This window comes from Camelina sativa, chromosome 20 (genome assembly GCF_030686135.1).
Source record: "Camelina sativa cultivar CO46 ecotype springtype chromosome 20, ASM3068613v1".
NCBI classification, from domain to species: domain Eukaryota; kingdom Viridiplantae; phylum Streptophyta; class Magnoliopsida; order Brassicales; family Brassicaceae; genus Camelina; species Camelina sativa.
The window spans coordinates 35,179,499-35,206,609 of NC_141899.1; the positions used below are offsets into that span (position 1 = coordinate 35,179,499).

The 27,111-nt window shown below is 37.8% G+C and overlaps 4 protein-coding genes across 7 annotated transcripts; 2 read left to right on the forward strand and 2 right to left on the reverse strand.

Moving 5' to 3' along the window:
- Nucleotides 1-1,046: 1,046 nt before the first annotated feature.
- Nucleotides 1,047-2,257, reverse strand: LOC147919884 (zinc finger BED domain-containing protein RICESLEEPER 2-like). The gene is made up of 2 exons (XM_087503376.1): nucleotides 1,176-2,257; nucleotides 1,047-1,091 (listed from the first exon to the last, which is right to left on the reverse strand). The coding sequence occupies exons 1-2, from the start codon at nucleotides 2,188-2,190 to the stop codon at nucleotides 1,066-1,068; spliced, it is 1,041 nt and encodes a 346-aa protein (XP_087359502.1). The 5' UTR covers nucleotides 2,191-2,257; the 3' UTR covers nucleotides 1,047-1,065.
- A 3,741-nt stretch (nucleotides 2,258-5,998) lies between these two features.
- On the forward strand, nucleotides 5,999-14,703 carry LOC104771973 (uncharacterized). 4 transcript variants are annotated; one of them, XM_087505277.1, is made up of 23 exons: nucleotides 5,999-6,292; nucleotides 6,477-7,422; nucleotides 7,655-7,770; nucleotides 7,987-8,195; nucleotides 8,484-8,603; nucleotides 8,699-8,827; nucleotides 8,917-9,042; nucleotides 9,209-9,264; nucleotides 9,368-9,467; nucleotides 9,805-9,922; nucleotides 10,090-10,299; nucleotides 10,426-10,750; nucleotides 11,036-11,129; nucleotides 11,351-11,459; nucleotides 11,554-11,816; nucleotides 11,920-12,044; nucleotides 12,319-12,553; nucleotides 12,649-12,837; nucleotides 12,923-13,206; nucleotides 13,306-13,513; nucleotides 13,611-13,850; nucleotides 13,930-14,006; nucleotides 14,281-14,703. In XM_087505277.1, the coding sequence occupies exons 2-23, from the start codon at nucleotides 6,656-6,658 to the stop codon at nucleotides 14,438-14,440; spliced, it is 4,260 nt and encodes a 1,419-aa protein (XP_087361403.1). In that variant the 5' UTR covers nucleotides 5,999-6,292; nucleotides 6,477-6,655; the 3' UTR covers nucleotides 14,441-14,703. The 4 variants fall into 4 exon arrangements, with proteins under 4 accessions (XP_087361403.1, XP_087361404.1, XP_087361405.1 ...); XM_087505278.1 differs by having other exon boundaries at nucleotides 6,087-6,292; nucleotides 13,312-13,513; XM_087505279.1 differs by having other exon boundaries at nucleotides 6,116-6,292; nucleotides 8,484-8,607.
- Nucleotides 14,704-15,072: 369 nt separating this feature from the next.
- LOC104771974 (ATP synthase subunit delta', mitochondrial) lies at nucleotides 15,073-17,165 on the forward strand. Its single transcript, XM_010496610.3, has 2 exons — nucleotides 15,073-15,520; nucleotides 16,502-17,165. The coding sequence occupies exons 1-2, from the start codon at nucleotides 15,254-15,256 to the stop codon at nucleotides 16,844-16,846; spliced, it is 612 nt and encodes a 203-aa protein (XP_010494912.1). The 5' UTR covers nucleotides 15,073-15,253; the 3' UTR covers nucleotides 16,847-17,165.
- An 817-nt stretch (nucleotides 17,166-17,982) lies between these two features.
- LOC104772936 (lon protease homolog 2, peroxisomal) lies at nucleotides 17,983-23,796 on the reverse strand. Its single transcript, XM_087505281.1, has 17 exons — nucleotides 23,541-23,796; nucleotides 23,182-23,294; nucleotides 22,988-23,093; nucleotides 22,693-22,862; nucleotides 22,177-22,268; nucleotides 21,754-21,933; nucleotides 21,584-21,667; nucleotides 21,369-21,496; nucleotides 21,066-21,267; nucleotides 20,777-20,983; nucleotides 20,321-20,451; nucleotides 19,889-20,102; nucleotides 19,496-19,798; nucleotides 19,162-19,356; nucleotides 18,789-19,034; nucleotides 18,547-18,648; nucleotides 17,983-18,258 (listed from the first exon to the last, which is right to left on the reverse strand). Exons 1-17 carry the CDS (start codon nucleotides 23,645-23,647, stop codon nucleotides 18,172-18,174), a joined length of 2,667 nt encoding a protein of 888 aa, XP_087361407.1. The 5' UTR covers nucleotides 23,648-23,796; the 3' UTR covers nucleotides 17,983-18,171.
- Between the last annotated feature and the right edge of the window lie 3,315 nt (nucleotides 23,797-27,111).

Genomic DNA, 27,111 nt, shown 5'->3' on the forward strand with positions numbered 1-27,111 from the left:
AACACTGATTAAAACTGATTTCGATCAGTTTAATACGGTCTAGGTTTAGATTTAGATTCGATTTTATATCCTCAAAAATATCCTCAAGTTTAAAGTTAATATATCCGAGGTTGGTCTGGTATGAATTGTATTTGGTGTTGGGTAAGGTTGTTTGGATAAAGAAAATAGCCATGGTTTTTTTGGTCCTTTTTGGCTTTTGATGAAAATGGATTGGGTAGCATAGACTAATAGTCACGAAAACGTTAGATTTTGTTTGGACGGAGTATTCGTGTCTTAGATGGGTTCTACGTGATCATGAACACATGTCATGACGAACATGCGACGGTGATGCTCATTGTTGGGTCCACAAGTTTAAAAATCGTTTTCCCGAACGACACGAAACGCTCTTTGTATTTCTGGTTTAACCTCAAACAGACAAGAAACTAGCCCTGGGGCTTCGGAATTTTCGGTTTGTTCGGAACGGTTTATTCGGTTTTCAGGGTTATTCGGATTTTTCAAATTGGTTTCGAAATAATCCGATTAAAGATTCGGGTCGGTTTAAACGGTTCTCGGGTAATTCGGGTCGGTTTGCTGCCTAAAATTCTTATCCGAATAAAACCGAAATACAATGTAGTTCGGTTTTTCTAAACCGAAATAGCCAAAAAAATGAGACTTTGCTCATCAATGTACCATTACAGACCATATTTGCCATATCAGAAGTAAGAACCAAAAGAAGCCTCAAGAACAGTTTAGAATTGAGACAATACCATCACATTGTTCAAAAGAGAGAGAGAGAGAGGGTATTGAATCAATACAATAAGGCTGTTGGCTGTTGGTCTTGGTCGCAGGCTCCTTATCCTAGTCAAAATGTACTAATGAGGTATGGGGAGTTTCCATTTGCGCCAATAGTTAAGTTAAAGCTGCTAATCCACATCAAAAAGGACAAAAGAGCAGCCTATGATTACCTGTAAACATTGAGAACAAAGAAGCATTAGAACTTATAATCGGTTTGTTCTAACAGTCAATAAGCTATCAAGTAACAAGCAAGAAGACATAAATTGAAATACTCAACTTATATAAAGAACTTCATTGAGTCTGTGCATTCCGTGAATCTACACAATGAAAACAAACAAGTGTGAGAACTTATCAGTAAGATAAAATGAAGAAATGTATATAAACAGAGATGTTATACTTACCAAGGGATTCAAAGAATGCAACATCCTCCATCATTTGGGTTATGTTTGCAACTTCATCATCTGCTTTGAAGTTGCACCTAAGCCATTGCTGTGTGAGAATCAGAACCTCAACCATATAAGGAGCTAAAGAACTCCTATATGAATCCAAGACTCGACCACTTGTGCTAAAAACTGATTCCGAAGCAACAGAGGAGACTTGAATAGCTAGAACATCCTTAGCCATTGCAGATAAGATTGGGAACTTCTGGCTGTTGCACTTCCACCATGAGAGGACATCATAAGGGAAACCCAAAGAACTCTCCACTCTAACCTCTGTCTTCTCAGTTAAGTAGATATCTAACTCACTGCAGCCTTCTACTGGTCCCTTAGATCTAACCAGCTTGTTGTATAAAGAATCAATACCCTCACAGTCATCATCATCGGATAAGTCATCTACAACATGTCTCGGATTTTCAGCTTCTGGTTGATCAACATCCATAGGGTTGCTAAGTCTCAAACTGTATTCCGAGTACAGTTGTTTCATCACAGATGTAAGTCTGGTACTAAGCTTCTTAAACTCTACTGTATTCTTACCATAAAGCTGTTCAAAGCAGAGAGTAGCAAACTGAATCTTATTCCGGGGATCTAAAACACTAGCAACAATGATGATCGAATTCATATTCATCAACCCATCCCAATACTTATCAAACTTATCAAACATAATATGAGCCTGCTTTCTAACCTCTTCATTACTGTTTCCACATCTAGTGATAAGACTTCTCTCAATGCTCACTATGTGCTTATAAGCATCAGTTGAAGTCACTGATGTAGAGGCAGAAAATGTCAAAGTGCAGTTGTAAAAGATTTTCAGGAACCTCACTAACCTTGACACCTCTTCCCAATCAGAAAACATTGGTGGTCCTTCACGTTTAATCTTGGATTTTTCATCAACTTCATTGAAGTAATCCTCATACAGCTTGTCCTCACTCAGCATCTTGTCAAATGCTACTCTCAACTTCAAAGCTTGAGTCAGCATTAGGTAGGTTGAATTCCACCTAGTAATGACATCCAGAGGCAAGCTGCCTCTACACACCTTCCCTGAGTCACACCTAATCAATAAATAGAGAAAACAAAGAAGTTAGACTAAATGCTAAAGTAATAAATAAAAATCAGAAGTTAATGTTTGAAGTTATCACCTGAGTGCGAAAGATTTCAGTCTTGTATATGATGATCTCACATACTTGACTGAATTCCGGATAGCAGAAATACTATGTTTTGCTTTTTTCATTCCATCTGCCACTATCAGATTGAGGATGTGCGCACAGCATCTCATATGCAAGAAATCACCATCTGCGACTAAAGCTTCTCCTCCTCTCAGCCTCAACTCATCTCTAAAAACCTCCAAAGCCTTGTCATTATTCTTAGCATTGTCAACAGTCACTGCAAAGACTTTCTTAATCCCCCATTCATCTAAACAATCCAAAAGCTGTCCTGCAATGGTGTCTCCTTTGTGATCAGTCACTACCTTAAAGCTAAGTATCCTTTTCTGCATTGCCCACTTCTCATCAATCCAGTGAGCAGTCACCACCATGTAGTTGACAGAGGTTGTTTGTGAAACCCATATATCTGTCGTAAGAGAAACTCTTTGCTGCTCAACACTAAACAAGTGTTTCAACTCTTCTTTCTCTTGCAGAAACATTCCAGCTATGTCCTTTGAAGAGGTCCTTCTCGAGAAAGTCTGGTACAAAGGCAAAATGTTTAAACAAAAGCGCTTCCACCCTTCGGTTTCAACAAATGAAAGAGGTAACTCATTCATCACAACCAGCTGATTAGTACACTGCCTAAAAAGCTGAGGATCATACTTAATGACCCTCATATCCCCCCTCTTATCAGCACCTAAAGCAGTCTGAGTTTCCGTCGCATTGAAATCCTTAAACTTTTGGCATCTTTCTATGTGACCCTTCATCGCACTAGTCCCTGATAGCTTCGTATCACACCCAACCTGTTGCTGACAATACTTACAGAAGCTGAATGGATCATCATCATTCCTTTGAGTGAAGTGTTTCCAGACCGGAGCCCTTTTAGGATACTTCTTCTTCGCCTTAGGTTGTACACTAGGGTCTGGTTTTGATCTTTTATTCCCACCCGCAGCAGTCGCAGCCTGAGCAGTCCCAGCCTGAGCAGTTCCTTCTATGATAACAGGTACTTCACCATCCTTTTGGACGTTAGGGTCGTAATCTTCAGCCTCCATCTACAAAGCATAACAGACGCTTAGCATTAGAGAAGTTTAAACAAGTTTACCATCAAGAAAAGTCTACTCAATTCAATCGACTAACAACATCCCTAGGTTGTGGTTAATTTTAGCTTAAAACTTCAAACTAAAAACAACAGTAGTACATTTAACAACCTAGCAGAAGAAATCAAGAAACTATAACAAAATTTCGAAAATAAATCGAATTGAAAAATTTAGGGTTAGGGTTTTTTTGTTATAAATCCGAGATTATGCTACTACAAATTTACAGAAACCCAAGGGGTTTTAAACCATTTCGATTACAAGAACAGAAATTGAAAGGAACCAGAGTCTACCTTTTCGATTTGGGGATTAGGGTTCACCAAATCTGATTTTCCACCGCCGATATACTTGTTAGAAGACGAAGAAGAGTAACAGAAGAAGAGATTACGAGAAAGAGAGAAGAAACAATGAAGAAAAGTCAGTGAGTCGGAGTTTGGTGTTCACAGCGAAAGAATCGCCTTTGAGTCGCACTAGGGTTTGAGAGAGTTGGCTGCGGGTGAATGTGATTAGGTTTAGTGTTAATAAGCTTTTATACCTCGGTTAATGAAAACCGATCGGAAATCAGATTCCGAACCCGATTAATCCGAAACCGAATTCCCAATTTAATTGCATTCGATCGGTTAACTCCCTATTCCTCTCTCGGAACCGAAATCCGACATTTGTGGGTTTATTCGGTTCAATCTGAACAAACCGAACCGAAGACCCAGGGGTACAAGAAACCCTCGAGGCTTCTCTTTAGCTTTGGCTTTAAATTCAAATACAAAACAAAAGAGAGAGAGAGACACAAAACTGAAAGAGACTCTCTCTCACAGACTGGAATATATTTTTTTTTCTTTGAAATGAAAAATAAAAAATATCCCGAAATGTGTAGATAGATGCCGTGAACTTTATACGTGCTTACTCGATTCAGGGTATAGTTGGCCCTTTTGAATCAATATCTTAATTTTCCCCCTAAATATTGGCTTTTGTCACGCCTCATATTTCCTCTTTATAAACTACTGAAACATGCCAAAAAAAGGAAAATAATTTGAAATTTAATCATATAGCTCAAATTTTTTTTCTTACTCTTATGATCTTATCTACCAATTTATATTCGAGTATATTATAAGGATTGATATGAATCGATGGAGTAAACCGTCTCTAATATTTTGAACCAAATTGGATATTTATTTTTTTCTGTCAACAACTAAACTAGAGATATACAAATATTTTTTGCCAACAACTAAATTAGATATTTTTTTGGACTCAATTCTTTAATTTTGGTTTTCCTACTATATTATTATCTTTGACCCGCCTCAAGTATTTTAAGAGCTTGACTGGTTCTCCCGCTAGCTCCCGCAAACGCTGCGTTTGCGTTTGCGGGGGCGGTTGCTAGCGTTTGGGGCCAATCACACAAATCGCTCCCAATCGCTCCCAGTCGCTCCCAATCGCTCCCAACCGTTGAATTCCAAAAGCTGGTTCCCGCAAGCGTTTGCGGTTGCGGGCGTTTGCGTTTCAAATTTTTTTTTTTTTTTTAGAAAAAATTTGAAACAAATCAATGATAATGAAATATATTTTATATATATTTTTTACCTAACTATTTTATTCATTAAGGATGAGAGAAAATGAAGTACGGATAAGATTAAAAATATTAAAAAAATAAATAATTGGAAGAAAATAATATTTCAATTAACAATAACCCAGAAAACTTGATGTAAATTTAATGGCACATCGCACATAAGTTCAAAAAAATCTAAATAAATATAACGTTTCATCAGAAATTTAAGAAAATAAGATTATTTGTGAAAAATAAAAACAAATCACGAGTGACTCTTCTCAACTCATTTGATCATTACTACTGATGCAAAAACTGCCCCACAAAACTTATTGAGTGTGTGAGATTTAAGAAAGAAGATCTACGATCTAAAACATATGTTTTAGTCATTTATCAAATTACTTAATTAAAGTTTTGGTAATAAATCCAAATGCATAAAGTAATAAGTATTTCATTATGAAATTTATTTATTTTTTAATAATTATTTTAGTATTTTTAATGAATTTTAATTATAAATTCAAGTTTAATAAAGTTTTAGATATTTTAAAACATTTATATAATTATATATCACATTTATTATGTTCAACCGCTATTGCACCCGCTGGTCAACCAGTCGTAAACCTCCCGCAAATGCACCAATTTTAAACCGCTTAAACCAGTCGTTCAAAACGCTTAATAACGCTTGAAACCGCAATCGCCCGCTTCCGCAATCTTCCGCAACCGCAACCGCAGCGTTTTGAACCAGTCAGGGCCCTAAGTCTAAGGTATTATAGTACGGACAAAAGAAATTTTGTAACGGTTGCATCACAAACCTGCAGACTCAGAAGGGGTAATCTCGTGATTTGTGGGAAAAAAACAAAGGGCATTATGATTAACTCAAGTCATTAATTTCACCCAAAAAAAACACTCAAGTCATTAAATTTTGTACTAATTTCAATCATACAAAGCAAATCAATTCTTTCCAACTGAATTATGTGATTTTTTATAGATTACACACAATAATCAAATTTACTTAATGTGAAATTAATAATTTACATAAACAACTTTGAATGAAAAAGAAAGTAAAAAATTATTTATTTCTTGGAGCAGAGGACAGCTGTACATTAGATTTAAGCGTAGCTTCAACTCCATAACAGTCCTCTCTCTTCTCTCTTTCTCTCTCTTTCATACGCTGAAGGAAAAGAAAAAAAGAAAGGGAAAGCGAAGTAAAACAGAAAAAGACCATCTCTGACTCTCACCACTTCTCCTTAAGATCCCAAAAGCTTCATACTGATTTTTTTCCTTCGTTTTCTCGCTCGATTTCTGAATCAGGTTTAGCATTTCTCCCACTCTCCTCTCTTTGCTTTCTTCGTTTCTCTGTATGTTGTTGGATGACGTATCTCTGAACTCTCTTCGCGTCGCGTTGTTGCGTACTCATTGTTTTTTCCGCCTTTTTAGGTTTTTTTTTTTCCTTTTTGAAAATTTTCTTATGCGATTGCTTGCTTTACTGTTGCAGAAGAAGAATCTGTTCAGATTTTGTGGAGGTTGTTGGTGAATTCAGAGATTAGTTTAGTCTTTTTGTGGAATCGTTGCGGAATTGAACTCAAGCGACTGAGAATTGCGACTTCTTAGATGTCGTCAGTGTTGTTTTGGTTCTCTGGGACAGTGTGCGACTGATTTTGGATTTCGTTGGTGATGCTTGGATTGGTGTTCTTGTGTGTCTTTTTGGTTTCCACGCCATGTTTCAGCTTATCACAGTATGGGGGGGACACTGAATTTGAGAGCCCTTTGAGATTGTTTTCAGATGTAGATTCTGGGAATTCTAGTGCTCCCAGTAACGTGACTTGTCAGGACCTGGATGGTGTTGGATCGTTGAATACCACTTGTACAGTGAACTCGAATTTGCGTTTCGATTCTGATCTTTATGTTTATGGAACGGGCAGTCTGAACATACTTGCCAATGTCTTAGTTGATTGCCCCATTGAAGGATGTATGATCACCTTCAATGTTTCTGGAAATATTCATGTGGGTCAATCAGCAAGAATCGTTGCTGGTTCTGTGGTTTTCTCTGCTATCAATTTAACAATGGATACCAATTCTTCTATCTACACGACAGCATTGGCTGGACCACCTCCTTCTCAGACTAGTGGAACACCGTATGGTACTGATGGTGCGGGTGGAGGCCATGGTGGGAGAGGTGCTTCGTGTCTCAAGAGCAATAAAACAACCTATTGGGGTGGTGACGTTTATGCTTGGTCGTCTTTGCATGAACCGTGGAGCTATGGGAGCGAGGGAGGTGTTAAGTCCACTACGGAATTCGGAGGCAAAGGTGGAGGTCGTGTCAAACTCCTATTGAATGACACAATACATATGAATGGAACTGTTTCAGCAGATGGTGGTGATGGTGGACAGGAAGGGGGTGGAGGATCTGGAGGAAGTATCTTTATTCATTCAGTAAAGCTGTAAGTTCATGCTTCCCATTTGAGTCCTATCTTAATCACTTGCAAATTTTGGGTATACTTTCAATTTGATTTTACTATCTGTTTAGTGCTGCAAACAAATTTCTGGATATACTTTGAGATTGATCTTACTATCGGATCTTGTCATAGGAATGTGGTATATCAAGGGTTTTGGATGGTCACTTGTTAATTTTGTTTCAGTTCAATCTTTCTCATGTATCATTTGAATATGCAGGAAGGGTTACGGTAAATTATCTGCATCGGGTGGGAGGGGATGGGGTGGAGGTGGTGGAGGAAGGATCTCCCTTGACTGTTACAGCATACAAGAAGATATCAAAGTTCTTGTGCATGGTTTGTTTATCGTTTGCTACCTTTCAGCGCTTATGCAAGTGTTCTGTTTTAATCGTTGCTTTCAAGTAGTTTTTATAAACCATATATTTCCCTTTTCCCTGTTATAAGTAAACTTGATGTCCTTTCTTGTTTCCTGTGGTTATAGTTCTTTATATTAGGCTGTGTTGAATATCAGCAGTTAATCCATACAAAATTATCTGGTTCTATTCACTGTAGGTGGCGCAAGTATCGGGTGCCCCAAAAATGCTGGAGCTGCTGGAACGTATTTCAATGCAGAATTAGTTAGTTTAAGGGTTGGAAACGAAAACATGACTACAGAGACAGAAACTCCGTTGCTCGACTTTCCTACAAGACCTCTGTGGTCAAACATCTATGTAGATAATAATGCAAAAGTTTTAGTCCCGCTGCTATGGACCAGAATGCAGGTCAGTTAATTTTCAGAATTTCTATTTTCTTTTCTTTTGATATAGTCCTGAATTGTCTTCTCTCCCCTAATTCTTTTGTGATCCGTGTAAACCTTTTTTAATCGAAGGTATATACCATAATATGAATGCTCTCTATATTTTTTCTTTTCAACAGTGACCTTGCAATTTTACAGTTCTTGATCTTATTAAAGGATGCTTAAATAGAAGCTCCTTCGTCTCTCTTTCTTTAAATATTTTTACGGTGGCACTACCCCTAAATGTTTTTTATTTATTATTCTGATTGTAAAGGTCAGAGGTCAAATCAGTCTTTATCGGGGAAGCAGCATTGTCTTTGGGTTATCAAAGTATCCAATTTCAGAATTTGAGCTTGTTGCAGAAGAGCTTTTAATGAGTAACTCCGTTATAAAGGCAGGTTCTTGTTCCTAACCATTCAGCAACAATCTTGTTTCTCGTTTACCATCCTGCTCCTCCTATATGCTAAGTTATATTGTCCTTAAATGAAGGTTTTTGGTGCATTACGACTTGTTACGAAGATGCTGCTCATGCTGAATTCTGTGATTCAAATTGATGGTGAAGGAAACCCTGCGGTGCCTTCCTCCGTCCTTGAAGTTCGCAACCTTGCAGTTCTAACGGTAAACTTGTAAATTTAATAATGTCTTACTTCCTCCCGTTGGTTTGATTGGAAGACAGATTTTGAACTTTTGACTTTTTCTTCTTGTAGGAAAATTCCGTCATTACTTCTAATGCGAACTTGGGTGTATATGGTCAAGGAATGTTGACGCTCACTGGTCCTGGGGATGCAATTAAAGGCCAGAGACTTTCCTTATCTCAGTTTTACAACATAACTGTAAGAAACTATTCTTTTAAAATGATTAATGTCCAACTTTTGTTAGCTTATATATCTGTATGTTATTATGAGATCAGGTTTCTGTCTGTCATTTACAAACATTTACATAGGCATAGTCATCGGTGAACTATGAAAACTCTTTTTTAACAGTTCCTCAATTTTGCAGGTTGGACCCGGGTCAGTACTTCAAGCACCACTTGATGATTACGAAAGCAAAAACGCGTGAGTATGACGTCCTATACGCTTACATTATTATTATGAGGGTGGTTAGTGCTAGACTTAATAATTGGAACGCTTGTGCTAATAATCTCTTTCTTTTTGACAGGGTTACTCGGACCCTTTGCGAGAGCAAGACATGCCCAATAGACTTGATTAGTCCGCCGGATGATTGCCATGTCAATTACACACTATCGTTTTCCCTTCAGGTCTGTTTGATAAAGAAGTATTTTGGTGGTTCAAAATTATCTTTCTGGCACGAGTTAAATTTTGTGATGTATATAGACGTTGTACTGCGTATTAGGTAATTACGCAGGTAAGAGTCTAGTATTGGATAATTATTAGGCTGAACGAAACTGTTTGCTAAAATAAACCAAACAATTGGGAGTTTCAATATTCCTGTAATACCTCTAGTTGTGCATAGTAACCTTTTTTGTGGTACCCTCCTGGAGTAAGAAAAATTAGACTTGATTGCTACTTGTTAATGATTTTCTCTTATTTTTAGCTTCGAACTTTTCATAATTCTTCAACTTATTCATTTTCTAGATATGTCGAGTCGAGGACATTCTTGTGAGTGGTCTTGTGAAAGGAAGCATAATTCAAATCCACAGGGCGAGAACGGTTGTAGTTACTAATGATGGCTTGATCACTGCATCTGAATTTGGTATAGAAACTATGAAAATCATTCTTGTGTTCACTTTTCAGCAAAGTTCTATAGCTGTATGCCTTTTCACTGCAGAGAGATTCTCACTAAGTCGTTAAAATTTTGAATAGCTTTCTTTGTATTCAATAAGATAAATGTGGTTTACTGTACAAAAATTTCTATGGCAGGTTGCAGTGGTGGCTTGGGGAAGGGTTTTTATTCAAATGGGGCTGGTAGTGGTGCTGGGCATGGAGGAAGAGGGGGATCAGGCATTTTCAATGGGAGGGTATGCAACGGAGGTCATACTTACGGCGATCCTGATTTTCCCTGTGAGTTGGGGAGCGGAGCAGAAAGTCCAGATAAATCATATGGGGATGTGACTGGTGGAGGGATGATAGGTCAGTACTTATCTATTTTTCTATTATTTTAAGAAAAGCTGGCAGCCAGTGGTACCCATTGATATATCTGTTGACTCATCTGGCACAGTCAAGTGACCTATACATATTTGTTTTCCACCTTTTCAGTTATTGGCTCCATCCAGTTTCCTCTTTTCATACTTAATCTGAGTGGATCTCTGAGCTCTGATGGCCAAAGCCTTGGGAAGCCAATAGTGAATGGTAACAGATCTTTGGTCGGCGGAGCTGGTGGAGGATCTGGTGGGACGATTCTTCTTTTTCTTCAGATGCTTGAGCTCTCAAAGAATTCGTCTCTATCAGTTCGAGGGGGGCGGGGTGGCCCTCTTGGGGGTGGTGGGGGCGGAGGGGGGAGACTTCATTTTCACTGGGACATGTTACACACTGGGGACGAGTATTCTCCTGTTGCAACTGTCAAGGGGTCCATTAGCAGTAGGTATGTACCATTTTCATGATAGTTGTAGCAAACTCTCTTCTGTGCTTGCTACCTTTTGGGTCATTTGTTGTTACCATTGTAAAGCATGCATATACACGTTGATTTAGTACTAGCATCGCCATGAACATGAGGGGATAAAGGCACCTTAGTGTTTGATGCTTGAGACTGTGCCTGTCCTATTTTCTTCATGAGACTGACAAAGAAGTTTTTAATCTGCAAAACGTGTCTTGTCTTCATGAAAGTCATACACAGACCTTGAATCGCTTGCTTTTTTGATATCTTCAGAGGAGGTGCAGGGGACAATGGAGGTCGTTTCGGGGAAGAGGGAACAATGACTGGGAAGAAGTGTCCAAAGGGACTATATGGTACATTTTGCTTGGTAAGTCTTATGGTTTATTATGTCGTAGTTTCTTCGTTCCTAGCCACTTATGTGTCTTAGCTTTTCGCCAATTTGCTTATCCCTTATCCCAGCAAATTAATGGGCATAACAAACCACAAAAAAAGACAGTCCCAGTACTGTTCGTATTTCTTGAATGCAAATCTCTGCCTTGTTGACTTGTGCCTGATACTTGATATCTCTGGATCCATATGTTCTTCCAGGAATGCCCCATTGGCACTTACAAGAATGTTGAAGGCTCTGAAAAACGTCTGTGTACACCTTGCCCACCTGAGCATCTTCCAAGTCGTGCAAAATTTGTATATGTACGAGGTATTTTATCTAACAGTTCTCTTGCTCTTCCATCCCCTGATCTTTTGTTTCTTCTTAATTGGATATCTTTTGACAAGGAGCTTTGAATCTGCAGGAGGAGTTAGCGAACCCGTTTGTCCCTATAAATGTGTATCCGACAAATACAGATTGCCAAACTGCTATACACCTCTGGAAGAGCTTGTCTATGCATTTGGAGGGCCATTGCCCTTTGCTCTTCTTCTATCTTGTGTAGTGGTAGTTTTGGGTCTGTTGCTAAGCACATTAAGTATCAAATTGCTCAGATTGAGTTTCTATGGTGCCAATTCCATCGAACACCAGAGTGCTCATTGTTTACCCCATCTTCTGTCACTCTCTGAGGTATCGAGTTGCGAAAATTCTCTTTTCCCAAGTCTTATCTTTTCGCAGTACGACATACAATATCTGTCAACCAAACTCTAATGCCGGTTTCTCATCGTTCCAGGTTCGAGGCGCAAAGTCTGAGGATACGCAAACCCATGCCTACCGTATGTACTTCATGGGGCCAAACACTTTCAGGGAACCTTGGCATCTGCCCTACTCTCCTCCTGATGCAATCATAGAGATAGTGTAAGGATATAACTTGACTGCGTTGAATTCTGTTCTGATTGTTTTCGTTCAGTGTCTCAATGAAGTGTTGAACTAAAAACTGTTGGCAAGATAAAGAAAGAATATCTATTGTGCTACTTATTCATAACCAGTATTTCTTGAAATAGTGACCATGTATGGCATTAATCCCGAGTCTATTTTCTTCACTTCTACTCTTTGCTCAACAATGTGACATTGGCCATCGGCTCACTTTATCCAAGACATGTCCACTCATCTGTACGTTTCTGTTTCGCAGGTATGAAGATGCTTTTAACAGATTTATTGATGAGATCAACTCTACCGCAGCGTATGATTGGTGGGAAGGCTCTGTCCACAGCATTCTATCAGTTCTTGCAAATCCTTGCGCTTGGTCATGGAAACAATGGCGTCGCAGGAGAAAAATTCACCGTCTTCAAGAATATGTCAAATCTCAATATGACCACTCTTGCCTCCGCTCATGCAGATCTAGAGCTCTCTATAAAGGGATGAAGGTTTGGGTTCTTATCAATTAATATTATCTTTAATTCTTCACCGTCATGTAGCTTTGACTCCTTGTTTTGACCGTCTGTGTCCAACGTCGAAGCAGGTTGGAGCCACTCCAGATCTGATGGTTGCGTACATAGATTTCTTTCTTGGCGGTGACGAGAAGCGTGTAGATATGGTCTCTATTATACAGAAAAGATTCCCAATGTGCATCCTTTTTGGTGGAGATGGAAGTTATATGTCCCCTTATAGTCTCCATAGTGATACACTGTTAACAAATCTTCTTGGCCAGGTTAGCTTATCCCTCTCTGTATTTTTTGTTTTCCCGAAATCTCCACGTTGGAAAATCTCCTAAACGCTCCAAATCACTATTGCAGCACATCCCACCAAGTGTTTGGCACCGGTTTGTTGCCGGTTTAAATGCCCAACTTAGGACTGTGAGGCACGGATCTATTCGTTCAGCATTACTTCCTGTCATTAGGTGGATAAATAGCCATGGAAATCCTCAACTCGAATTCCATGGAGTAAGAATTGAACTTGGATGGTTTCAAGCTACAGCTTCAGGATACTACCAACTCGGTATCTTGGTTTTTGTTGGCGATTTTCCTTTGAACACTGTAAACCAATCAATTTCATTCAGAAGTGACGACGAGTCCCCTCGGTGAGCCATGATAGATTGTACTTCTCTTTGATCGAACCTAATTGTGTCTTGTGTGAGACTTGAAGACTTAACCTGCTTAATCTTGTCTCCATTATCTAGGAACAGCGCTGCATGTCCCAGCAAATCTCTTATCGAATTGCAACAAAACTTGATCCAACCAGGACATGGGTTATCTCGAAAGAGAATCAATGGTGGGATCAATGGAGGCCTCATCAATGAGATTTCACTAGATTCTCTGCAGTACAGAAGGGATTTACTTTTTCCATTTTCTCTCTTATTGAACAATACTCGACCCGTTGGGCGTCAGGTTACAATTTCTTCTCTCCTGAATAACTCTTGTTGTGATTTGTTTTCTTTTGTTGTTTTTGTTAACACAAGCCAAAAAATTATTGTGCCTTATGCAGGATACTCTTCTCCGTTTGATCTCCATCCTTCTCCTTGCTGATCTTTCAGTTACGCTACTTGCATTACTTCAGTTCTATTGGCTTGCCCTTGCAGCCTTTCTTGCTATCCTCCTGATTCTCCCTCTCTCTCTGCTTTGCCCTTTCCCTGCCGGTCTTAACGCGTTACTTAGTAAAGAAATGAGAAGAGCCTCACTTACTCGTATCTACGGCCTTTGGAACGCTACATCTCTAACAAACGTCGTAAGTCAACACAAACGGTGTTCAAAACAAGTGCCATCATTTTTTTCACTACTGTATCTTATTCGCATGTATTCTGCAGATTGTGGCTTTCATTTGCGGTGTCATTCATTCCGGGTTTTTTTCTGACGAGCTACCAAACATCTGGAACGCCATAAGGTAATAAATAGTGTTTTTTGTCCGTCCTAGTGTAAATTTGTGAATTTTAAATTTTGATCTCATGAAACTAATCTTTCGCATCCATACTATAATCAGTCTTAACCTTAAACCCTCACACTTTGGTGGAACTAGAGACATACTCAGAGCTCTTCGCTGTTTGATGATTGCTTTTGTTTATTGAACATCAAACTTCTCTACTTCGTTACCTGTATATCGAGTTCCAAAAAAAAAAAATTGAGAGTATGATGTTAACATTTGTTATGTTATTTGGCAGGGATGATGATAAGTGGTGGATATTACCAACAATCCTCTTGTTACTAAAGTCAATACAAGCTCGGTTCCTTGATTGGCACGTCGCAAATCTCGAAGTACCGGACTTTTCACTTCTTTGTCCTGATCCAGATACCTTCTGGGCATATGAATCAGGTGCTTGACCATCCATAGATTAATCAACATCGTTATAAAGAAAGACAAGCAAAAAGGTATATCTTATTTTTCATGTAAATCATTAAAAAAGTACAAAGTTCTTCTCAGTGAATAGTTGGGTAAAACAGTTCTCTAGAACATCTGGTTATATTTCTGGTGCTGAATTAGTGTTTTGCCAGATATATGGTAGTTTTAGAAACTGAAGAGAGAGAGAGGTTGTAAGTTATATAATCCTATTAGAAGTTTTGCAACAACAAGGAAATTTAGAACACAATGGAGACTAATCCTAAAAGGCTAAAACCTAATAATTTAACTAAAATTTATTTTGTCTTTTATAACATAGAAATTCTAAATCGAACATAAATATAGAAAACTAACAGATCCTATCTATTTTATATTTCTTGAAATGAAATGGATGCATTTTTCATCAAACGTATTTTGTTTAACTTGTGATGACTGATGACACTCAGATTTATTTTGGTGACAATATTCTGTGAACAGAAGAATTAAAATGTGACGACTAGTCTAAAACTAAACCTAAATCTGTATTTGACAAACTTGATCAATAACAAATTCAAGATGGTTCAAAGTTCAGAGAAATCCATGGGCTTTAAGTTTAGGCCTTTTTCCCAGCTTATGTGGGCCGAAACTGAACTCGCACAACGCGCCATGAAGATGCGCGTGAACTTGAGAGTCTGAGAAACACTTGAGCTACAACATTTTTAAAGAGTTTTCGGATTCTCTCAACCTCTCTCTCTCATCTGCGACGTTCCCAATTTCTCAGAGAACTCGAATCACCACCACCAGACAAAATCGCCGCCATGTTCAAACAAGCTTCTCGCCTCCTCTCCCGATCTGTCGCCGCCGCATCGTCCAAATCGGTGACGACTCGTGCCTTTTCATCGGAAGTTCCATCGACAATCGATTCGACTTTTGTCGAGTCATGGAAGAAAGTCGCACCGAACATGGACCCGCCCCAGACTCCCTCCGCCTTCATGAAACCTCGTCCTTCGACTCCTTCTTCTATCCCGACGAAGCTCACCGTCAATTTTGTCCTCCCTTACGCATCTGAGCTTAGCGGCAAAGAGGTTTGGTTCTTTTCCATCTTCTTCGATCTTTTGGTCCCATTTTGTTTTTTTAGGGATTGATCTATGAGTTTGTTCGTCGCGCTTTTGTGTGGATACATCTGGATATTGGATAACACCTCTTTTGGTTTGTTATTGATCTGTGAAAAAAAATCTCGAACAGCATTTCGGATTTGTTCCATAATTTGTTACGCTGGTATATGATTCATCGAAAGGTATGCAAATGTGCTTAATTAGGTCTCAGGACCTTTGATTTTGGTTAGATCTGACAGCGCTCAATTTTAGGGTTTTGATTGCGATACCTGAGACTAGCAATTGTTGATTTTTGCGTTTGTTATTTATTTTACTTCTGGGATGTTTCTCTTTGCATTGAAAACTTGTACCTCTTGGTGACTAAAATTATACAATCATTTTAGAATTCACAGGTTAACCATGTGCTCACTATCTGAAAATGTTGCTTGTTAGCTTCCTTTTCTCAAGTGAGTTTCTTGTTAGATTCATCACTGAAAAGTGTAGCCTAGTGGATTAATTTACTGCTTCTATTTTCTCCTCTGATCCAATCATTGAAATGGGATATTTTGAATTGTGACTCTTAAGAAGAGGGGTCTGTAATTGAAATTCTATTCATAGAAATGATCCCAAATATAGTGTTCTTTCTGGCTTTTTTTGTTTTCAGTTACAGTCTTGGTATATGTGTTGACTGAATGTTGATTACAAGGTCTTAATTTGTATGAGTTAATCTCCACAACCAGTTATCAGATACCTTTATTGTTTTCAGATTCTCGTAGTTCATATGAAGATCAGTATGTTGTAGACTGTGGGTATATCGTCATGTAGAATGCCACAATAACTAATATCTTGCCTGACATATTTGCTGATGCATTTTCCAACTGTCTTGTCGCTGCGCCATCATCTTTGTATTCTAGAGTTTCGTTTCTTATATCTTTAACCATAACTGATTGGTTTCTCTTCATCTACTTGAAGGTCGACATGGTCATCATTCCTGCAACAACAGGACAAATGGGTGTCTTGCCTGGACACGTTCCAACAATTGCAGAGCTAAAACCTGGTATCATGTCCGTCCATGAAGGCACTGACGTGAAGAAATACTTCTTGAGCAGTGGTTTTGCATTACTCCACGCAAATTCCGTCGCTGACATTATCGCGATTGAAGCTGTGCCACTTGAACACATTGACCCTAGCCAAGTCCAAAAGGGTTTAGCTGAGTTCCAACAGAAACTTACTTCTGCTACAACAGATCTTGAGAAAGCAGAGGCACAGATTGGTGTTGAGGTTCACAGCGCCATCAACGCAGCTCTCTCGGGCTAAAAGAAGGGTTTCTCTCTTTCTTTCTTTCTTCCTTCTTTATTTCTTCGAAGAAAAAAAAAATTAAATCATTTGGCTTTCAAGTGATTAGTGAAGTCCCTTTTTACAAGAAAGGATGGAATAAACTAGAAATTGATTGTTCTTGTTTAATCGTGTTGGACTTTTGTTTGAATAAATGATTTTGTTTAAAGGGCACAAACCCGGAAAGTGTTTGTTGTGTTCATATCCTTGCACCTTGATTTTTGGGTATGACTTTTGTTAATGTTGAGATACTACTGCGTTGGAAATTGGGATTTATCTTAAGGTGATGTTTTTAACAAAAGGAATACGTTTCAGTGATGTTTTTAACAAAAGGAATACGTTATAGTATGATAGTACACGTTTGGACCATATTTCAGGAAGGGGTATTTACAAAGCAAAAAATAATACCCCTTCCGTTTCAGTGATGTTTTTAACAAAAGGAATACGTTATAGTATGATAGTACACGTTTGGACCATATTTCAGGATTCTCTACGTAGTTGGATTTGTTCATCGTAAGAACATTTACATATTAGGTGGCTTGAATAAAAGAGCAAACCAAGCTATGATCATGCTAATGTCTGGTGACGAGTCTGCGCTCATTTGACCATTTCTTGGGATGCCGCCACCTCGGCACAAGAGTACGCTCATAAAAGTTCTTGTTATAACCATCTAACGCTTGGATCAAAGTTTTTTAACATGACATAATGTTAGAAGTAATAGTGTTCTAAGCTTGATTAAAACGTGGTTGGAAACCAACATAACGTTTCTTGAGATGAGATGACAAAAGTATATTTTTCTAATGGTAGGATTGAAATTATCTAAAAAGCAATGGGATCAAAGGATGATCAAGATCGAGGAAAGAGGAAGAGACAATTAAACTATATCGAACGGCGCCCAAAATTGTTAGGGCAATGTGTAGGTCATTGAGATGGTCAATTAAAGAAAATTCTAGTCTCTCCAAAATGAATTGACCTCTCTTCTCTACGGAAGAATGACACTCAGTATGGGGGCTCAGGAGCTGGAAACTTAACTTACGAATCATATCGTAGGTGCAAGGACATAAAATCTTTATGATTCCACTTCTCTATGCGAGCTAGCCCAGTTTTTCATAATAGAGTTCGTGAAGAGATGAGTAAATTAAATTAGATGATAAATTTAAGCCAATTACATACACAAACATACAATATAGGAAAGGTGACTGGGAGAAAACCATATAAAGGGTATGCAAATATTCTGAATCCTTACCAAATATGCCAACATGGTTCGACTCTGACTCTGCGGTCTTAAAGACAGAGCTATAGATTTGTCATAATTTAGAGTGGTTGTTCCGCCATGGACAACCTCCTTCGAATGCATTTTCCAGTACGTCCTCCATTCTCTTTGCCAATATCACCTGTTTCCACCATTCATACCAATTTTAGAACTATTCAAAAACATTACAGACCAACCCGATGCAGCTTTGCCAGAGCCCATTTTTAAGGTTTTTGAAAGAAAACAAGACTTATTGCACAATTCTTTTCTTGTATTTGGTGGTCAGCGGACTAGTCAGCAAAACGAAACTAGGGTCAAATCAAAACCAGACCTCATATGGACCGAACACTGGGCCGAATTAGCATAGAGCAAAATTCTTACCTACAATGCAATACCAAGAACAAGACTAAGATTAAAGTTACCAACTTACCTCCAGACTGGAAAGTACAGCGGCGGGTACTTCAACTAAGTCTTTTGAGTTCCTCTGCGGTAGAATCACTCTCTTGATACCATAACGGTGAGCAGCCAATATCTGTTCATCAATTTAACATGGCCCTCTTAAATATGTTTTTCAACTCAAAAATTATTCCAAATGCCATGTAAGATGGTACCCAAATTTGGGCTTTTTACTAGATATGAAGCTTCGGGATGCTAGAAGTAGAAGCAGCTTACCTTATCTTTGATGCCACCAACAGGCAGGACGAGACCTCTAAGTGTCATCTCTCCGGTCATGGCTGTGTCTGCTCTTACTCGTTTCTGACTGAACAACGAAACCAGAGCAGTCACCAAAGTCACTCCAGCTGAAGGTCCATCTTTTGGCACTGCACCAGCAGGAAAGTGAATGTGGATGTCTCGACCATCAAGAACATTCATATCCCCTGCAAGTGCCAGCTTGAAATCCGATGCACGGGCTCTTACCTAAAAGACATCAATACACGATCAGCGAAAGAGTTCTGAAGTATCTTTTTAAGTTCTGAATAGTAGATGCAGTCGAATAGGAAGATTTAAAAATTTAACGAGTGAAGCTTCAAATGAAGATCTTAACCCATGTAAGAGCTAATTGAGCAGATTCTTTGATAACATCTCCAAGTTGACCCGTCAAATGCATTTCGCCCTTGCCTACCATAGATGTAGCCTCCACGAACTGGACCTCTCCACCAAAGGTAGTCCAAACAAGACCCACAGAAACGCCAGCTGAAGCCACTCGATCAGCAGCTTCACTGTCATCAAACCTTGGAGGCTGCATTGCACCCAACAAAACAGCACATGGTAAATTTCCACAAAATATGACGTTTGTATCACAACATAACACAACCACTACAGATTATATTCCGTGATACAAATATTTAATAAGTGAACAGAGTAAAAAAGAGATTTACCCCTAGAATTTTCTCAAGCATAGTCTCATCCACCACCATAGCTGAGGGACTCTGGAAGGTACCTTCAATCTCATGATCATTTACACCCATTGGAATAACTTCCATTTCCACTTCGCCTCCCTCCGCCATTCTACCATTAAGCAGAGGAGAGGTAAGTTTCTGCACATCTTTACTCAACGGAAGAGTTTGTTCATGCTCTGCAACCATCACAGCAGCTGCACGAGCCACAGCAGCCAAGTTTCTCTCTAGACTACGAACACCGGCTTCCCTAGTGTATCTCTGAATTATATTCTTTACCATAGCCTATGACGACCATACAAAGGAACTGCATTAGCGCACCATGCGAGAGACAATTATTGGCAATACATAAAAATAAAATAAATAATAATCTACCTCCGGAATCTTGAGGAACTCGGAACTAAGCCCATGTTGCTCTAGAACTCGAGGAATCAGATGGCGCATAGCTATCTTAAGCTTTTCCTCTTGCGTATAACCTGGCAACTCAATTAGCTCCATCCTATCTAGAAGAGGCGGTGGAATAGGTTGAACCCTATTTGCAGTGGCAACAAAAACCACCTTTGATAAGTCATATGGGACATTCAGATAGCTATTTTTTCAGTTAAGGTAACCATTGAGTTCATAAAAGAGTGGCAAACTAAAGCAAGTATCATCTGTGCATCTACGAGAGAAGATGGTTGTTGCCTAAGAGTAGGCGAAAGTACAATTTCAAGATTTAAAATTCATGCAAAAAACTTTCAACAAGCCTAACACTGTTTGGACGCTGAATCTAATATATTTATTGAAGAAGTAAACATGATAGGATACTGATCATTAAAAGATTTGTTCTGCTCTGGATCCAAAACCTCCAGCAGTGCTGAAGCTGGATCACCCCTAACATCCGAGCCTGTTTTGTCAATCTCATCCAACAACATCACTGGATTGCAAACACCAACCCTCTAAAATCCAAAACATAGAGCGAAACCCTTAGTGATGAAAAGATATCATATCACAAACCATCCATCATGATTGTTATCGAACGGGACATTCACATATTAGAAAAGCATCTACACCACAGTTATGCCAATGCCAATGCCTTTTCGAAAAAGCTAACTAGCAATCATTTTTATGGTCTATAATTCTCTATTTCCCTTATAATCGTCAAGGTTAGAGAGACAGAGATATCGAACTTATATGGTACAGCTTAGTTCCTTGATTTAAACAAATCCCCAAGGTTCTTTCAGATTTCTTCAGCATAAGTTAGATAGAGAACAAACCACTCACCTTTAACCCATCAATAAGGCGCCCTGGCATGCTTCCTATATAAGTCCTTCTGTGTCCTCTAATGTCAGCTTCATCTTTCACACCACCCAAAGATAAGCGAACAAATTTTCTACCTAATGCAGCTGCAATAGATGATGCCAAAGATGTCTTGCCCACACCTGGTGGACCAACGAAGCACAAAACTGGGCCTCTTGCATCTGGTTTTAGCTGCAATAAATAAGATTCAATCAAGATAAAACCAGAAAACTGAAGACGGATCACTGTCAAAGAGAAAAACACAAACAACAACCTTTCGAACAGCCAGATATTCAATGATCCGTTGCTTGACCTTGGCTAAACCATAGTGATCACTGTCAAGACGTTCTTTTGCAGCTTTTAGATCCAACTCATGTTCTTCGCTTGCCTTCTCCCAAGGAAGATCAGCCAACAGCTCCAGGTAAACTCGTGAACTGTTGTAACCGGGTTGCTGAGGTTGCATCTTTTTTAGTCGCCTGCATTAGGAAATGAAAAGGAAACTTACTAGTAATAAATTATGTCCTCAGTTGGTCCACACTCACACAACTATCAGCTATTGTCCTCTAGCACAGTATACCTCAATTCCCTTTGAGCATGCTTCCATATGTTTGATGGCATTCCGGCAGCTTGCATCTTTCTTTCAAGTGCAGCTACATCATCTTCATCATCATCATTGTCGCCAAGCTCCTCTTTAATAGCTCTCATCTGCAGAAACCATTTTCAATTCTCAAGTCATACCTCTGAAGGAGAACACCCTCTCAAATTGACAACAAGAGCCAGAAGAAACCAAACCTGCTGGCGCAAGAGATACTCCTTCTGTGACTTTGACAACTGGCCTTCCACCTTCTGAGTAATCTTCTCTGCCACGCGAATTGACTGCCACAAGTAAACATCAAAATGACTTCAAAATGCCTAAGGGAAAAGTGAGGACAGATATAAGAATATGACAATCAATAGCTAACCTGCAAATGCCGATCAACTAGTTCAGTAGCCTTTGAAAGTCTTACTTTCAGGTCAACTGAATCCAGCATAGATAGTTGCTCTTCGAAACTCATCTCAAAGCTAGCAACAAATATGTCTGCTAATTTATGGATAGGAACTGTATCCAAAAGAACTTTTGTCCTTCCACCAGTTTTTTGTTTCTGAATCAAGAAGTAATGCATAAGTTACTAATTCAATCACGAATCATCCAGATTCCATGAGATGAAGATTATATAACTGCTCCCATGGAAAGAAAAAAAAAAATCCCAAAGAAGAATTTATTTCTTGATAACAGATACCTATAACTTCAGCGTTGTAATCTTGGAAACTCTAATGCTGAAGCACAAACGAAAATTTGAAGGAGGAACCAAAAACAGACAGCCGTTTAGTTTCACTAAAGTTACCTGCTCAAGCACAGAGACAAGCTCCATAGCTGTGGTTTTAAACTGGCGTGACAGTGCTACAAAATCTGAGTCTTGTTGCACTTGGTCCAACTCTGCAGATGGACAGAAAGGAACCAGCTAAAGACATCAAAGGACTACCATGTAGCCAAATGTAATAGAAAAATAAAATCTCATGACCCAAACTAAAATTAGCCAGAAAAAAAAAAACTATCAATACCAAACAAGCTCCAACTCAAAATTATTATCTTAAAGAATCTTTAACCTCAAATAATTCTCATAAGCATAAACTTTTCTATATATTAGGCACAAACAGTACTATCTGCAGAGATCAAAGTGTCAGTGATCACAACAGAGGCAGGAAACTAATTAAGTGGGAAAAGAATATCTCTGTTGCATGTTGAAGCATCGGAATATATAGGTCCTTACCATATGATAAGACACGAAATTAGAGAAAAAATTGAACACCAGTAGACAGTAGTCACATAAAATTAGAGAAAAAGAAATGTTATATCTTACCTGCCTTAGTCATCTCGAGTGATGTAATCCGCGCAACTGAATATGGTCCTCTTTTTCCAAGCTCTTGAACATTAAACCTGCTCAGACCTTCAAGGACAACCACATATGTAACTCTTCCACTTGGTTTCTCCACTCCTCTTGACAGATGCAGAGCCCGAGCTGCTACTCCCCTATATATTCGAAAAGTAGAACATCGCTCAGCACTTCATAAACTCTGGAAACACGGCATTCATATTACATTTACTTATAACATATTATGAAATCAAAGTCTAACATGAGCAAAAATAAACCAAACCTGGTGTGCCATTGAGCTTCATGCTGATCTTTAGCATCAGACTTCTGAGCATCTGTTGTACCAACTAGAAATTTCAAGCTCCTTTCTCCAGAATCACTTCCAGCACCTAGGTGCACAAGAAATCAATTCAACACAAGATACTCCTATCCTATCGAATCAAATTCATCCGGTTATCAAAATCATATCGCCAGTACCTGGATTAATCATCGTCCCAATTGAAGAACCCTCAGCATCATCACGAACTGGCAAAATGCCAATTAAACCCTTCTCTTCTTTCTGCCATAATTCTTGCTCCACCAGTGTGACGCTAAATTAGAGAAACAAGTAACCAAATCGATTAGGGTAATCTAAATGTTGTGTAAGCTATAACGATCAATACCACACAAAATTAACCCTAACTCAACAGATTTTAGCACTATACGATCTTTTGCAACTGATTCGAACAAGTACAAACATGAAATTACCTAAAACAAAACCAAAGTCCAGAGGAAGACGAAGAAGAAGAAGAAGAAGAAGAAGGGAATGATCGAAGCATAAGAGAGTCGTGTGATACCTGCTATGAGAAGTACAACGGATGCGAATAATGGCGCCAGGTAAGAGAACCTTGTTCCTGAAAGGAAGAATCGCTAACCTACTCGGTAGCTGCACGGTTTCCGCCATTAACGTCTTCGAGAGAGAGATGGATTTGATCGTTTCTTCTTTCTTTATATTATAACACCGACTCTTTTCTTCGTCTACATTATATCTTTTTTTCTCTTTTCTTTAAATACATATTTTAATGAAATTTGTATTTACGTCCTTATATTAATATCTTCTTTCAAACAATTACCATGACTATTTATATTCTAAAATTAAGCCATATTCTTGAAATTAGTTTTTACTTTGCTACATTCAATAGTTCAGATTTTATTAGTAAATTGAAAAATGGTGAATTGAATCTTGTAACCAAGAAAAAAAACATAAGACGACTTTTTACAAAACTTTTAATTTAGGTTCAATATTTATATAATATTGTAAAACAAATAATATTTAGACAAATAACCATTTTTCATTTTTAAAATTCAAAATTAGGATTGTCGCGACATTCATAATAAAAATTGGTATATTCAAATTATTTGAACACACATACTCTGGTTATTAGTCCATTATATAAGTCCGACATGAATAAAATAATTTTATTTTCTTTAAAATAATTGATATCTTTTTTGCTAAGATTAAATAGTTGCAGAATATAGAAAACTTTTTATTTTTGTTTTACACTAAATGATATTTTATTACTAAAATCTTACCTCATTTAATTAATAAAATGTGTCTAATGTTATTTCGTAATAGTATAACTTGAACATGATTTTCAGTTTCTATTTTTTATAAATTTTTTATTATTTATCTCATGACTATCTAATCATTTTCATGTTGGGTTTAATCTGTTTGCAATTATGCTTTTTCTATAGTTCATAATTTTATGTCTATTTGTTTTATCTCTTATAAATATATTTTTTTAGCTTTAAAAGATTTGTAACATATCGTTGTGATTTTTTTTTAACATAGTTTTTGGATATAGTACTTTTGTTTTGTGTTAGTTTTATTTTTTATGATCTTATCTTACCCTTATATTTCAGAAATTGTATAATATAACAAAAAGAAAAAGATTTTTGATGAAACAAAAAGCATTTTTCTAAATACATTACACCGATGTTTTGAACTTACTAAGGGGAAAAGAAAGTGTCGATCGAAAAGACGAGGGATGAATTTGATATTTTGAGGAAATACCGATACTTGATTTAAAATATTATCAGTAATGAGTTCGTTCATAGCCGTTGGATCATTCGGATAAGATGGGAGAGACAAAACGAGTGGCATCAGGGGAGCGGGAGTATTGGGTCCCATTCTTGTAATAATGCCACGTGTCAGATAAAGATAAGGTAATAGCTGGGGGAACTCAAAAGTCTACGTGTTATATCCACAGCTACTCGCTACGGTCCATACCGTATTCCAAATACATATACGCGTCCAGGTGTTTATTATTATTATTATACTTCTTCTACAAATACTTGTAAAATATTTTTTGTATTTTATCTTCTTCTTTTTTTTTTGTTCTGTATGTATTGTACGTCACTGATTTATTTTTTACTTTCTTTATTCGGAATAATTTGGATGACACCTTTGGGCTCCAGCTGGAGCTTCCGCCCTGGGTTCAAATTCCCTTGGCCATCCAGAGACGCCTTAAGTGGTAAGAAAACGTAGATTTCTCGTGGGTCTCGTGGGATTAGTCTTTGGGCCTAGAAAGCCTTTAGGATCCCCACGGTTAACAAAAAAAAAATAATAATAATAATAATAATTTGGATGACACGCTTGCATTACGTATGTAGCATGTAAAAACAGAAACAAAAAATGTGGAATTGTGGAAATATACAATATAGTCAAATGTTTTGCAACGAATTTTTTCTTTTATGTTGTTTTCGTGGGCCTCTTGACCACAAGAGAAAATAAAATATAAAAAATATTTGGGCCTCTTTGTAACAAATTAACAATGAGCTACCCGTTCATTGAACAGAGCCTGCATTTTTTAGTTTTACAAAAAGGAAATGCTAAAAATTCATTATCTAGATTAGACAAGTTCTTCATGCAAAAAAAATAGATTAGAAATTCAAAACTTTTGTAATATAAGTGCAACGTTTTTCTAGATTAGACAAGTTAATCTAGAAACAAAACACTAATGAGTACAAAGAAAATATGTCTCTATAGAATTTAAGAGCAATAATGAGACAAATGCATGAGTCATTTCTTTATATTTTCCACGTTGGCCGTCTCGGCTCTGAGCCATCAACCTCGTCTTGACTAAATCCAAATCCAATGGTCCAAAGCATAACGGACATGTGGTTCATTAACTGCCATGGATGTTTTATCATCGATCGCCTTCATGTTTATGATTATCATACTGCTTTCACTTAAATGTTTTATGATTATCACGAACACGATTCTATATATTTTTGCATGGTTCGGCGTCCAAGCGATCACTATTTTCCTTCGTTGCTGATGCACGTGAGGAAGAACACTCACGTGCTGAGGAAGAACACTCACGCGTCCAAGCGATCACGTGATCGGCGTCCAAGCGATCACTCACGTCCAAGCGATCACGTATTGTTTAGGTGCCCTGTGGACTTCAGCCTTTTCCATTATAAACCCTCCGGTCCAGTGATCCATTTTCGAAAATACATATATACTCATATTTTCGTTACATAAGCAATTGTTGTATTTTCTTTATCGTATTTTTGTTACATAAACCATTGTTGTATTTGTAATTTCATTGATAATAATCTTGTATATTCATATCAACAAAGTGTTTTAAATGTTAAAAAAAACTAATAGATATGATCACACAAAAATGAAATAAGGAAATGAAGATTGGGGAAAGAAAAGGATGAAGAGTTCACGTGTTACTTTACCTCTTCGAAACCAAAAATCAAGCATAAAGAAACAACAACCAATAAGAGAATGGTATATTCCACCCTTAAATAACAGTATAACGTGTTATAAACTTATAACCACATTTAGTGGATCTAATGGTCATTGACCTAATATTCTCTCGATTTATAACTACACACCAAATTAATCTTATAGTAGATATCTTCATGTTGCTTTTTCCCCCCCATAAGTTACTAGTAGTTACTAAGTTTGTATGTTTTCTATTTCACGTACAATTGGCACATAAGATTGATTGTCATAAATAAGCTTTTAGATTTGTAGAAAGATGATACCTACATAGCCGATATGAGATGAGCTCTTAAAGAGCAATAACTACTTTAATTGTTTAGATTCACCATTTCGGTTGATTTGAATCCCATATCTTGTCATTCTTAGTCTAGGTAATTTATTAAATTTTGATGTTCATTTTGTTTTTCAGTCTAAGTAAATTACTATATTTCCATGTTTTTAAGATCACCAAAAAATTTTCAGATTTTCGGCCTATATTTATTTCAAACTGTCCATAACAAGTGAAATCAGCCCCTCTTCCCACCGTCGAGATTTAAACTCGTGGTATTGAAGAAGTTTTAATTGAGCTGATCTTCAGTTCAGCTACTTGAGGGGTTATAAGTTACCTTGACGTTGCTTGTTTGATTTAA